This window comes from Andrographis paniculata, unplaced genomic scaffold (genome assembly GCF_009805555.1).
Source record: "Andrographis paniculata isolate CXL003 unplaced genomic scaffold, ASM980555v1 Contig15END, whole genome shotgun sequence".
Taxonomy (NCBI): domain Eukaryota; kingdom Viridiplantae; phylum Streptophyta; class Magnoliopsida; order Lamiales; family Acanthaceae; genus Andrographis; species Andrographis paniculata.
The window spans coordinates 2,317,745-2,333,358 of NW_026137435.1; the positions used below are offsets into that span (position 1 = coordinate 2,317,745).

General features: G+C 29.6%; 1 protein-coding gene across 1 annotated transcript; it reads left to right on the forward strand.

The window, feature by feature from the left end:
* The first annotated feature begins 1,213 nt into the window (after window positions 1-1,213).
* LOC127260437 (cytochrome P450 76T24-like) lies at window positions 1,214-9,664 on the forward strand. Its single transcript, XM_051288173.1, has 2 exons — window positions 1,214-2,100; window positions 8,967-9,664. Exons 1-2 carry the CDS (start codon window positions 1,216-1,218, stop codon window positions 9,564-9,566), a joined length of 1,485 nt encoding a protein of 494 aa, XP_051144130.1. The 5' UTR covers window positions 1,214-1,215; the 3' UTR covers window positions 9,567-9,664.
* The last annotated feature ends 5,950 nt before the right edge of the window (window positions 9,665-15,614 follow it).

The following is a 15,614-nucleotide window of genomic DNA, read 5'->3' on the forward strand; positions in this document are numbered from 1 at the left end:
TACTAAGGCCATCTCCAATCCATCTACTCTATTTATTCAGTTTTAACTTAAAATGTGCAGTTGCTACGATAATTTTACTCCAACCATAACTCTAATTTTCACTATTATTTTTCAAATATTCAAATTTTCCTATTATTTTAAACAAATTTTTATTTTTATAATTTAAAATAAAATTTTAAAAATTTTAAAAAATAAAAATTAAATTTTAAAAATTAAAAAAATTAAAAAATATATATAGCAACCCAAAAATTGGCGTTGAACGTTGGATTTAGCTTGGGTTGGAGACAACCCACGCCAAAAATACCAACCCAGCGCCGTTAAAGGCGTTGGGTTGGAGATGCCCTAATTAATTATGTCGTTTTATTTGGATAGAAAAACTCTCTTTAGTCTCTAATAATTAATTATGCTATTTTATTTGGACACAAAAATTAAAAGTAATAATAGTTTAATATATGAGTGGAATAAGCAAAAAAATAAAATAGAATATTTTAAAATTTTACTAAAGAATCGATAAAAAAAAAAAAATTATATAAAAAAAAACTAATAACAAATTAATTATTTTTATTAAAATAAAAATATTTAATTTAATAGATTGCATATAAGAAAAATGTAATTATAGCGACCAAAAAATAATATACTATCTCCGTCAATTTACAATATTTATATTTATTTTTTGTGTATTAAATTTTTAATATTAATTATTATATTAAATCATAGTATAGGTTTAAAAAAATGATAAAAATTATTAATGTCTTATAATATTAATATAATAATATTTGTATAAAAAATTGTATAAATATAAAAATATTTTTAATACTAAATAGAATTATGCAAAATAGTTAATGGCAGGCGTACAAGCGAAGTATTATCGAACACGTAGCAAAATTTTCTAAGGGTGTTTTTGTTTGGGGGTTGAATTTTGGATTGAAATTGAATAGTAAAAATTTTGAATGTCAATAATTGTATAATGTGATATAAATATGTGTTGATGTGATGTTTTGAATGTAAAATTAATTTTTAATATAATATAAAAAATAAAAACAGGTATTTGATTGAATGTTTTTAAAAGGAAAAAAATTGAATGAATAATAAAATTTGAAAAAAATCCCCGAACAAACACATCCTAATAGTTGGTACGCCTAATTCTCTCTATATGTATCTATATATATATATATATAAATTGGGCAACAATCAAACTTGAGTACTCAAAAAATCATGGACCTGATTTTCACACTACTCGTCTTCATCTCTCTCGCCGCCGCCCTATGGTTTCGCCGCGCCCTCAAGCGAGGTCCGGGGCTCAAGCTCCCGCCAGGGCCCCTCCCGCTTCCCATCTTCGGCAACATTTTCTCACTCGGCCGGAAGCCCCACCAGTCCCTGGCCCGGCTAGCCCAAATCCACGGCCCCATCATGCTCCTTAAACTCGGCAGCCGGAGCACCGTCGTGATATCCTCGCCGGAATCCGCCAGGGCCGTCCTCCAGAAGCAAGACCAAGCCTTCTGCAACCGCTCCACCCCTGACGCCATCCGAGCCCTCCGCCACGACACCCACTCCGTCGCCTGGATGCCCGTCGGCGACCAGTGGCGCACCATCCGCAGGCTCTGCAAGGACAAGATGTTCTCCGGCCAGCGCCTGGACGCCGGCGGCGGCGTGAGGATGGAGAAGCTGAAGAAACTGGTCGGACACGTGGACCAGTGCTGCGAGTCGGGCCGGGCCGTGGACGTCGGGAAAGCGGCCTTTACGACGTCGTTGAACCTGATGTGGGCGTCGCTGTTCTCCGCCGACGCGGCGGAGATCGGGTCGCACTCCTCCGGCGAGTTCCGCGACATTGTGAGCGGGATAATGGAGCTCATCGGAAAACCTAACTTGTCGGACTTTTTTCCGATCCTCCGGGCGGTGGATCCGCAGGGGATTTTGAAGAGCAACACGGCTTACTTTGAGAAATGCTTTGCCGTGTTCGACGAGATTATTGATCGGAGGGTGGAGATGAAATCGGCCGGCGATCGGACGGTGTGGAATGACATACTGGAAGCACTGCTGGAATTCTACCGTGAAGATCAATCTGGATTGACTCTTGAACACGTGAAGCATTTACTTCTGGTAAGATCGCATACTATCCCACCACACCACACATAATAACAATAAATAATATTTACTTCTACCCACTTAATTTGTCTAATATATAATTTATCGTTTCATTTTTTTTTATCTAAATATAGTTATACATTTTAATCATATTTTAAAATTCATCATTTATAAAATTTTTATTATAATTAAACCATTCAGCAATCTTAATCTTTAATTTATAAGTATTTTTATTAAATTATAATTATTTTTACTGATATATTTATTAATTATTTACTAATTATATAATACCTAAAAGTTTGTGGCTAATTAAGGTAAACAAACAAATTAAATTGGATAGATAGAGTAATAATAATGATAATAAGCTTTGGACTAATTATACTATATTATTGGATATGAATTAAAAAATAATAATATTTTAATATAAAAATATATAGATAAAAAATAAAGTAGATATTTTATAAAAGAAATTATTAAAATAATTATAAAATAATGATATGATAAATAAATAAATAGTAATAAATTGATTATTAATTAAAGTAAAAATAATAAAATTGTCTATAAATAAAGTTATTTAATATAAATAGATTGTGTGGACAAATATATATACATATAATTATAGGGAAGGGAAGAGTATTATATTTTCATATTAGTATTTTTTAAGACAAGATTAAGGATTTGATTGTTTTCTAATTTCATATCACTTTTTACATATTAAAAATATAATAGTATTTCTTTCATCTAATATAAAATGTTCAAATTTTTTTATTTGTCCTACATAATTTGTTTTTTTATTTTTTTAAATATAATTATATACTTTATATTTTTTAAATTTTAATTAAATTATTTTATTATTTTACTATAAATATATAATTATTTTTACTAATATACTTATGAATTATTTATTAATTATATTTTATATAAATTTATGTATCTACGGTAATATAAATAATTTATCAAGAATGGATGGATTCTATAAATTATTATATCAAAATAATATTTAAAATCAAAATTTTATTTTCAAATCAAAATCAACGTACTCGTTTAAAAGTTAGTAATTAACTTTTGAATTAAAATAAATTGAATGTAAAAATATGTAAGATATATCAATAGCGGTACAAATAAATGAAAATTAATAAAGTAGAAAATCAAAATGATTGATTTTTTTTTTTTATTAAATATATTTTGAGATAAATAAACTAATATAGTAAAATCAATACACTTGTGTAAAAGAGAATAATACTTGATACTCCATCTATTGCACCTTAATTATCCTGTTTATTGTATATAATGAGAAATTAAAAAATTGTAATTAGTAAATAATTAAAAGATGTATTAAAAAAATTATTATTGTATACTATAAATAAGGAAAAAAATCTCAATATAACTAAAATTATAAAATTCTTATCAATTTTGGTCCCAATATAACCAAAACTCATCATTTTTTGTTTCAATATAACCAAAACTCATCATTTTTTGTCATAATATAATCAAACATTATCTTTTTTGGTCCCACCGTCAACAAACCGACGAAAAATTCTGACGTGGACTTGCAAGATTATACAATTTCTTCAAATATAAATATAAAGTTTGATTTCTTTTCACGTCAGCATTTTCCGTCGCTTTGTTGACGGTGTTACAAAAAAAGATAAGGTTTTATTATATTGGGACAAAAAATGATGAATTTTGGTTATATTGAGACTAAAATTGATAAAATTTTTATATTGAGACCAAAAATAATTTTTCCCTATAAATAATTATATATTAAAATTAAAATAACTAATTAATTTAATTAATATTAAAGAAATTATAAAATAGTATAAAATTTACAATGAAATTATAATATATAATTATTTTTTTTAAAAAATAATACATTATATATGAAACGAATAAAAATAAAAAATATAAATAATTTAGGTGAAACTAAAAAAAGTATTATATATTTATATAATTAGTTAATTATATACTCTCTCCGTCCCAAAAAATATGAGACTATTATTGTAGATACGAGAATTTAGGTAAAGTATAATTAGTAAGTAATTAAGAAGTATATTAATAAAAATAATTATTATTTAGTAAAAATAATTATAGATTAAGATTAAGATAAGTAAATAGTTTAATTAAAATTAAGAAAATTATAAAATTTAAAATACGCATAATTATATTTCCAAAAATAAAAAAGACAGAAACGGATGAAAATAAAAAATAAAGACAAATTATGTGGGACGGAGGACTATAAAACAAGGTCGGGACTCAAATGGTGCTATGTCCTTTTCGTGTGGGCGGCTGATGTGACTTTGTGTTTAAATAGAGACTTCAAAATTAAACCAACTTTGGTCGTATTTTGTTGTCGTTTCAAATTTTGTTAGTACTACTTTAGCAATATATTAATATTTTATTTAAAATATCTCTAAATATGTTTAAGGCAAAATCATAATACTCAATCCGTCGTAATAAAATAATCTTATTTATTATATTTGTTTGTCTTAAAACAATAGTCTTATTTCCATAAATAACTATATCATCGTAAAATTACCTATACTTTTTTCATTTTTATTACACAATTGCTACTACTTTTTACACTAATACACTCACAAGGGTAAAAAAATTTTTTATCCATACTTTTTACCCGCTAATATAATATTAATACTTTTTAAATCTCGTGTCCAACCCAATTAAAACTATATTTATGAGACGAATGAAGTATATATTTATAATCACATTTGTCTCTCTTGCGAATAAATAAATAAATAAATAAAGATGTGGTACCATTTGAATTTAAATTAATATTATATTTTTAATTCTTTTTTCAAATATTACATTCACTTGAGATTTATTCATAAGCCTTTTTTTTTTTCCTATTTGTTCAATAAATAAATATGTATGTAATTAAAATTTCAAAGGTATTTTTGGTTTGTACTTACTTTCAGATTGTAATTTGATTTTTTTAAAAAATAATATTTTAATTAATATTTTGTGTGATGAATTAACGAATTTCTATTAAAAAGGGTGTAGATTGGAGAATATATATTTTATTTGAAATAAAAAAACAAATTAATCTTATTTTTTTATTTAATTTATGTTAATTATATATTTTCTCTGTTCACTGATAAATTTTCTTTTGCCATTTTATTTTGTTAAAATAAAAACTTCTTATTTTTTTTAAAAAAAATATTCTTCAATTAAATACTAAAATATTCATACTTTTTACTTTTTTATATTACTTTTCAAAAGTAAAATAGATATTATATTATTTTATTACACTAGATATTTATAAAATATTAATTTACTTTAATTCACGTGTAAATTCAAATAAAAAATTTACCGGCAAGCGGAGGGAGTATATAATTTATTTGTTTTATATAAAATTTTAAAGTATGCTTATTATTGATTTTAAATAAAAACTATACAATCCAGTTTTAAATAAAAATATACTCCCTCGGTCCCAAAACAATATGGACACTTGAGATTGACACGAAAATTAAAGAACAATAATATTATATAAATAGTTAGTGTAAAAGTGTTTCTTAATAAACTAAAATACCCTTACATTATGTAATTATTGTAAAAAAATTGGAATAATTTTGTAAATTTGTGGAAAGTTAATTACCGGAAATAGAAATGAGACTATTGTTTTGAAACGGATGGAATATTTTTTTTTTATAAAATATTTTATCCAAATATTATTTAAACTAAATTTCAAATAAAAAATTTGAGCCAAAACCAACAAACACTTATTTTTTTATGAGATCATTTATATTATAGTCCCTCCGTTCCAAAACAATAGTTCTGTTTTGCCATTTTCGTCCGTCTCAAAACAATAGTTTTATTTTTATTTTTAGTAACTAACTCTCCATCTTTTTACAAAATTATTTCCATTTTTTTACAATAATTAAATAGAGTAAAGGTATTTTGGTCTTTTAAAAATACATTCACACCCACTATAAATATAATATTATTATTCTTTAATTTTCGTGTCAATCCCAAACGTCTCTATTGTTTTGGGACAGAAAAAATATATTTTTTTATATTAATATTTCAATAGGTAGTTCAAAATTTCTTTTAATCTCATATATATTGGGTCTATTAGCTTTGGTTTTTTAGTTTTAGGTGTTATATTAGGTATGAGAAAGTATATGTTATTATATAAAAAAGGAAAAAATATATATTTTGTATTAAATTATTAATTTTTCAATACATGCATATATTGTATTAAAATATATGTATATATATATTGTATAAAATATATGTATATATATATTGTATTAATTAAATAAATCTTTCATAATACAACTTTCAACTTAAACCCGACTGACGTGTGTTTGATAAGGTTTGAAATTTTTGATTAGTTTTGTAATGATAAATAATAATAATAATAATAATAAAAATAAATTTGAATATAAAATAAATACTTATATAAACAAATATTGAATGCCATAGTTTTGAATAGATATTAGTGTTTCTTTATAGCATAACTTTCAAATTTCGAGGAGTGTTTGATTGGGGCTTGGATTTTGAGTTGGAATTTGAATAGTAAAAATTTTAAATTTGAATAGTTATATGATGTGATATAAATAGGTGTTGATGTGATGTTTTGAATGTAAAATTGATTTTTAGTATAATATAAAAAATAAAAAATAGGTGTTTAATTTGATATTTTTTGGGGGAAAAAATGGGATGAATAGTGGTAATCTAATCCAATCCCCCAAACAAACACACATTTGAATTCTGAAAAAAAAAACATATACTCCTTCCGTCCCCCGCAAGAAGGTTGTCATTTGGTTTTTGCTTTATTGTACTTAACATTAAAAATATTCTTATATTTGAATAATTTACTCAAAAAAATCATTGTATTTATGTTATAAGAGACTAACAAACGTATTTTTGTTTTTTTTTTCTCTTGATTTCAAGAGTGTATTGATATAATAATTAATATTCAAAGATCAACATACAAAAAAGTCATGACAACTTTCTTGCGGGACGGAGGAAGTATATTTTTTTCATTCACAAGATATTATATTATATATTATTTTAATACTAAATTCAAATTATAATTTTTTCAAACCCCGTCAAAAGGTTTTTATTTAATAATTTAAATAAAAATGAGCTTTGATGAATAATGACAAAGACATGTTTAAAATAATAAATACAGGTTAAATATATTTAAAGATATTAAAAACTTGTATTTTTTCTTTTCTTATTTTTAGATTTTTTATAATATTTTTACTATTCTATTTTTTTTTCTCTTCAAAATATTAAATCATATAATTATTTTTTATTTTTTTATATTATATTATAAAATAAATTTACATTCAAAATATTATAGTAATATCTATTTATATCAAATGAAGAATTATTTAAATTCAAGGTGTGTTTCTTTTGATTGAGTTTAAGAAAAATTTGTTTGAATTTGGTATTAGAGTAATATTTAATGAGATATTTTTTGAACGAAAAATATGTATTTCTTTTTCAGCAAATACATAGCTAAAATAATATAATTTAGGAAAATTTTATTAAAAAAACATATTTTATTATTCAAAAATCAAAACCACAATAAAAAATTTACAAACAAAAATATTATAAATTCAGCAATAATCAGAAAAATCAATTAAAATTCATAAACACGTAAACAAGACAACTTATATATTTTTATAAATGTAATTTATATTAATAATTAATAAAATATACGTATTTATTTATTGAGATAGTCTTTAAGGGTGTGGTAGTTATGAATTTGAATTTAGCTTTTATTTTGAATAGTAAATTTTAAAATAAAATTAATTTTTTAATTTGATATAAATAATATTTTATGCAAAATTTTAATGTAAACTAAATTTTTATTATAATATAATAAATAAGTATTTGATTTTAATTTTTTATGGCCGAATTTTCTTGAAAATTACTAAAAAAATCTTCAAAATCACACGAACAAATTTTAACATATACTCTATCAGTCTTAGTTGATAAGCATACATTTTTTTTTTTCATTTTTGGTTATCCAAAGAGAGAGTATTTATTTATTTTTTAATAATAAGTACAAATATCACTACATATTACAAATACAGTAAGACTCATACTTATTTACATCAATATTCTTATAATAATTTTACACATCCTCAAGGTAAAATAAAATAATTTTTACATACAAAATTAATATTTATTAATTCCATGTAAAAAGTAAAAAAATACTTATAAAATGAAAGGAGAAAGTATTTTAAATTAATTTCAACTAAATATATACTCCATCCCTTCAATAGTAAATTTTTAATTTTACGAGTTTAGTTTGTCTAAGTCGGAACTTTTTATTTCTTTTTTTTTTTAGTAAATATAATTTTCAACTAAATACCAAACTACCGTTACTTTTTACTTTTTTTATAAAATACTCCATCCGTTCTTTAAAATTAGCCCATTTGGGTTCAATACGAGATTACAAGAAATTAATATTTTATTAAAAATATGAGAGGTAATTAGAGGTATTTTGAAAATTTGATTGGAAATTAAAGTAAATAAACAAATAATGTAATAAAGTTAATGGTATTTGTTGTAAATACGCGTTGAATGGAGGGTAATAATTAAATGTTGATTTGTTGACTTTTCTAAAATTAATAATGGGATAAATTTATCAGACGAACTAAAAAAAAATTAAAATTAATTTGACGTGAAAGTATTAATTTATCTTAACTTACTTGCAAAAGTCAAATAAAAATTTTACCGGAAACGAAGAGAGTATTAAATTACTTATCAAATATGACAAAATAAAAAGGAACATGGTTATATATTTATATATATATATTATTTTCTTACTATGTATACTTACGCTGCCACTAGAATAAAGATACATTATATTTTATCATAAAACATCACATCAAACTCTTTTACAGGATCTATTTGTTGCGGGTTCCGACACGACATCGAGCACAGTGGAGTGGGCTATGACGGAGCTCATCCGAAACCCCGACAAGATGCAAAAGGCTAAACATGAGCTGAGAACTGTTCTAAGCCTTGACCAACTCGTCCAAGAATCGGACATATCCCAACTTCCATACCTCCGATCAATCGTCAAAGAAACCTTCCGCCTCCATCCGACGGTGCCGTTGCTGGTGCCCCGGAGGGCGACGGAGGACACAAAATTCAATGGCTACATAATCCCGAAGAACGCCCAAATCATGATCAACGCGTGGGCCATTGGCAGAGACACGAGTGTGTGGCAAGATGCCGATAAGTTCTTGCCAGAGCGGTTTCTAGATAAGGATATAGATTTTCGAGGGCAGCATTTCGAGCTTATTCCATTTGGCGGCGGACGGCGGATTTGCGTCGGGATGCCGCTGGCGCATCGAATGATTCACATGATGCTTGCGAGTTTGGTGAAGGATTATGAATGGAAATTAGAGGAAGGAATTATGGAAGTTGGCATGGAAGAGAAGTTTGGGCTCACTTTGCAGAAGGCGATCCCTCTTAGAATTGTCCCTAACAAGGTGTAATATTTGTTGTTGTTGTTGTAATATTTTCAAATTTCTTTTTCTTTTTTCTTAAATTTGAATTTGAATAAGGACATTTGCTTGTGTTATGATTTATTAGAGTCTGGATCCAATTTTTTTTTTTTGTTTTTTTGTTTTTTTTTTGTTTTTTTTTTTTTTTTTTTTTTTTTTTTAAACTTAATTTTGTTTAAATAGGAGTTTTTGAAAACTTCTTTATATTTTACATATATAAATAGATGCTCGTGAATTTATTAACAACTTATACATATATATACTAGTATCCATGCGGGCTACGTTCCGTTGAACCGAGTTTGTAAATACATGTTTAAGTTATATATATATTTTTTTGGATGACGTGGAAACCCGCAGTCACTACTCGAAAGTACGTACTGGATAAATCTCCGCCGATAATTGTGATAATTGTGCTGATAAACATCTCAAATCCGTTGCATAATTATTTGGTGATAATTGTACTAATTAAAATGTATATACTTCTCTAAATTAAAGACACTTGTCTCTTGACTGAAATGTTCATTTGTGTTTATTTTCTAGTTTGTCAACAGTTGCTAGGAAGAGACCTTGCTTTTATAATGCTTTTGAGTCTTGTTTGAATTGCACATACTCTATTATATATATATATATATATTTCATATTGTTCCTATTTGATAGTTGTTTATAAGCAATTTGGTTATTATAGTAAGATCATCACAAAGCATCACATTGTTTGCTACCGTTAATTACTCATTCCGTCCGACGTAGGGATAGGAGAAATTTACCGAATATACCGAAATACCGACTTATCTATCGTGTCGAAAATATAAAAAATTTCGGTACGGTATGGATATCGTACCGAAGTTTTCGGTACGGTATCGGTATGAATTTTCGAAGAGTTTGGTATTTCGGTATGATACCGTACCAATATTATTTTTATTAAATAATTTAATTATTAATATAAATAATAATAATTATTTTTTTTTAAAAAAATCATAACAAAAAATATATAAACTATTGAAAATTTATTTATTTTTTCATAATATTTTTGTGGTGGAGAATTGTTATATTTATTAACTTTTTTAATTATTTGGAAATTTAAAATTATATTTTCAGTATAATCGGTATATACCGGTATCTACCGAAATCAAAATTTTCGGTATAAGCGGTATATACTGGTATCGTATCGAAATTGAAATTTTTGGTATAAACGGTATATACTGGTACCGTACCGAAAATTTTGGTATGCCGAAATACGGTATATTGAAATTTTCGGTACGGTACCGGTATGTATTTTCGTCATACCGAAAAGTTCGGTACGGTATTGGTATCTGTAGGCATTAAAAATTAAATGTCTAAATTAAATTAAATATCATGTATTTTGGAAGAAAATAAAATTCCAATAATATAAATATATGATATTTAATTATGCACATATGTTAATTTTTGTACAATAAATACCAACCATTAATGCAAAAATATGCTTATAATGGAAGATATCGTACAAATATTACGTGCATAAATAGAACAATAATAAATTTGGCAGCAAAATAAATTAATCTTGTCAATAAAGGAAGTATATAAATTAATATCTTCCAAAAAAGGCAATGATATAAAGATCTTGTCAATAAATGAAGTATATAAATTAATATCTTCTAAAAAAAGGCAATGATATAAAGATCTTGTCAATAAATGAAGTATATAAATTAATATCTTCCAAAAAAAAGACAATGATATAAAGATTTTGACGAGAAAGGAAGGTGCACAATCAAATCCGTCAAGAATGGAAAACAACATCTGATGGAAAAGGAAAGATTATAAAATCTTTCCATCCACGTGGCACAATCTGAAAAGGAAGCCAAGGCCACCCACCCCTATAAATAGGAGCCTTGGCCAATTCATTAAACACGAAGTTCATTTGAAGACTCGCACAAGGGTAAATCTCTCTAGATTCTCTGCAATGTTCTTCATTGTTCTTCGTGTCCTTCGAGGCGTTCTTCGTCGAAAATTCACTGATTTGGACAAATAATCCAATATTGGTTGACGAATCGATGGAGTTAACGTTCTTCGTCGTATGTCCGAGCCGGATGAAGGATCAAAGCTCCCAAAGCCATCGAGGAATCCATCAAAGCTAAGGAAGGGCCTCCAAAGTCGCTCCCAAAGCTTCAAGATGCTCCTCGCGTTCTTCATCAAAGGCGCAAACTCGGCCCTCTTCGATCCAAAAGTCAAAGGGATACGCCGCCAAAAGCGTTATGGAGCACCAAATCTACCCCCCCAAAAGATCAAATTCTGTCGGATGATCCAAATGAGACATAAATTCAAAAGCCGATTCGCCCACATGGAGACCGAAGCTCTCCAAAAGCCGGAAAAGCCAAACCGAAGACCAAAATTCCTTCGGATCAAAGAAGCCACCCAAATCTAAGTTGAAAAAAATAGATCGATCCGGGAAGAGAATCAAAGGATCCGAATAGAGAATAGGGGACCCGCATATATTTAAATAAAATGTAATTTGTACGATTTTGTGTTTATAAAAATATAACAATTTTTTTTTTGTCTATAGATTTTTGGCACGCCCAGTGGGACAACTTTACCTTTCATCTCTCTTCCCGTCGAATTCTCAACGGCCAATGGCTTCCTACAAGATCAAGACTTCCAACGCTGTGTCGACAGCTGCTGCTCTAGCCGCCGCCAAAGGAGTCGCTGCTACTACATCAAGAACCTCAGTGCTTCAACAAATGCTGGAGTGATGACACGAAACATGGCTAAAAAAGCACTGTCATCTTCCGAGGACGCACATCCGAAAATCATAGAGCAAAACTCAATCTATGAGGAGGATGAAAGCTTCAAGAGTACCTCCGCACCGGTCACGCCCCAAGAAGTTGCAACTCGTTTGACTGCATCAAGTTATGCCCCGGTGATGACCACAAACGCTTCAAACATAGAAGACCAACTCGTTGCACTGGCCAAAGTCGTTGAAGGGATGTTTCAACACATGCAGTAACAAGACAATGTCATCGCAAAGCTGCTTGCAAAACTAGACAAGCCAGAATCAACCAGTCATAATGCTCCAGAAGCCCAAGATGAAGCGGACGCATCCACGGATCAACGCCATGGTAAAGGAAAAATGACGGGACCAATGCCGTTTCAAACATCATCCAACTCCTTCATCCATCTATCCCAACTTGACGAGTATATCAAATGAGCTTTCAAAAGGGAGCTTGAGGGAAGTTCAAGGCCAACAAATATTTATGCCAAGCCTTACACTTCAAGGATCGACACCCTCAAGATGCCGTTGGGATATCAACTGCCGAAGTTCCAACAATTTGATGACAAAGGTAACCCAATGCATCATGTGGCACACTTAATGGAAATATGCAACAATGCTGGGACATACGGCGATCTCTTGGTGAAGCAGTTCCTACGGTCATTAAAAGGCAACGCCTTCGATTGGTACATCGATCTGGAGGCTGGTTTCATTGACAGTTGGGAGCAGTTGGAGTACGAGTTCTTGAATCGGTTCTACAGCACGAAAAGAACCTTCAGAATGACAGAACTTACCAATACTCGTCAATGGAAAGATGAACCAGCAATCGACTACATCAACCGCTAGAGGAGTCTGAGCTTGAACTGCAAAGACCGGTTGTCTGAGGCCTCCGGTATAGAGATGTGCGTCCAAGGAATGCACTGGGGGTTGAAATACATCCTACAAGGGATCCGACCCCGCACTTTCGAAGAACTTGCTACCCGCGCTCATGACATGGAGTTAAGTATGGCTTCAAGTGGGATGCACGGACCACCAGTTCAAGAATCTTCAAAAGCAAAAAGATATGAAAGATATGATGTCGCAAAGAAGGGGAATAACGCCCCTATCAAGTATTTCGGAAAAGAAGCCTTGGCCATAAAAGCGACGACCAAAGCACCAGTGAAGATCCAAAATAAAGAAAAAGAAGTTGCAAAGAAAAGACAGTTAACTCAGACAGACAGACCTCCAAGGCCAACCCTTAAAGAGTTGCAGTTCAAAACTTATCCTTTATTGGATTCTGACGTCTCGGGCATCTTTGAAGATCTACTCAGAGAAAACCTCATTGAACTTCTGAATTCAAAAAGACCGGAGGAAGCTGGAAAGGTTGATGACCCAAGATACTGCAAAAATACCATCGTGTCGTAGGACATCCCATCCATAACTGTTTCGTCTTTAAAGACAAAGTCATGGAGTTGGCTTATGAAGGAAAGATCACCCTTGAAGACGATTCTGTTGCTGTTAATGTCACTTCAATTATGTTCGGGTCTCTCGAAGTTGACATAAAAGACGAAGAATCATATTGCCTCACCACCGAGAAAGATGGCAAGGCGATCAGAGACAAATCAAGTGAAGAATGTGCCACGATAACTTTCACTGATGAAGATTTGATGTTAGGATCCAAACCCCATAATCGTCCATTACTGGTCGTGGGTTATATCCATGAGCAAAGGATTAGCCGGATATTCTTAGATGGAGGAGCCGCAGTCAACGTCCTTCCTCTATACACATTGCAAAAATTGGGAATACCAGTAGATCAATTGTTCGAGAGTCGTATGACAATACATGGATACAATCAAGAGGGGCAAAGAGCACTTGGCACCATAAGATTGAGACTGTTAATCTAATATATGCGATATTAGACAAATATTTTGCTATATTTTAGACGGTTTTTGGATGCAAATTTTGTATATATGCTCCTAATGGTGCATTTTTGAACTTTCTACTAGGTGTTGAGGAATTGACAAATTTTGGGCATATTGGAGAGAAAAGCAGAACGCAAGAAGTCCTTAAGCGTGATCACAAAGCATAAAAAAATGAAAATTGCAAAAAGGTCCTCCGGGGTTAATTAACAATTTTAGAATTGTTTGGTTTAAAGTGCAAAGTGGATCTTGGGATAGACTTAAAAAGACACAATTTTTTCAATTGAAGAGGAGAAGAGAAAGGGACTACCACGTTCTCTACCACGATCTCACCTGCAACCTATTTCTGAAAGAGAAGAGAAGGAAGGAAGAACACTACGTACGGGAACTTTGAAGAGCAACGCAGAAGAACTTCCGGGTACCCTTTTTCTTCATTTCTAGAATTGGTTTGTTGTCGATTTTTAAACTTGAAGGCATGATGAACTCTTTGATTTATTTTATATTTTTAATTGCTATGGATTGCGAGTAGTTTCATTTTTAGTGTCGGTATGAATTGATTTTTGGGATTGAAATTGTGAGACTTGGTTTCGATTAAAATTGGTGTTCATCGATGTTGGGTATTTTTAATTTTTCTAATTGATGAGTTTAGAAATCTTGAATTGATTATTGCCCACGTATCAATTTAGGATTTCATAGCTATATTGGGGATTGACATACGTAATTATGTAATTTTCCAATTGGCGTAGCAACCTAGAGAAGAACACTCTAGGGAAGAATTAAGATCAATTTTAGACAAATCCTCGTAGGAGCTTGAAATTGAATTGGGCCTTTCTAGTTTTTGCTGCTGTCGAGTTAGAAAACTACGGTCGTACCTAGGATTCTTTCCCGATTAGAGAAATAGCTAACGGTCGTACCTTAGCTATCGAAAAAGTAAAGAAAGGTTGGTTGTGAACGCGTGTAGTTCAACTTTAACCAATTTATCCAACTAGTCGATGAATTTGACTTTTAGTCGATGATCAAATTTCATATCCCGAATGAAAAGTTCATGCTTATGCTAGAGTCTAATCATCTTTGGTAATCTGCCGTGCAATTTATTTTATTTTATTTAGTTGAGCGAATTTATTTTCTCTTATTTTAGTGTGATAAATTCAACCCCCCATTATATATATAGTATAATTTTAGATAACCGAATATTCAATATTATTATTGTTCCCTGCGGAGACGACCCTACTCACCGAACTACTGTATTTTGCAAGTTTTTTGTGGTGTAGGAACTGATACTTTATTTTCCAGCTTTGACGAGGGTAGCATAATCGATGAAATGGAAACTAACCCTTTGTTCTACGTCATAGATGCAAAGACATCTTTCAACGTTGTTTTGGAAAGACCATTGATACA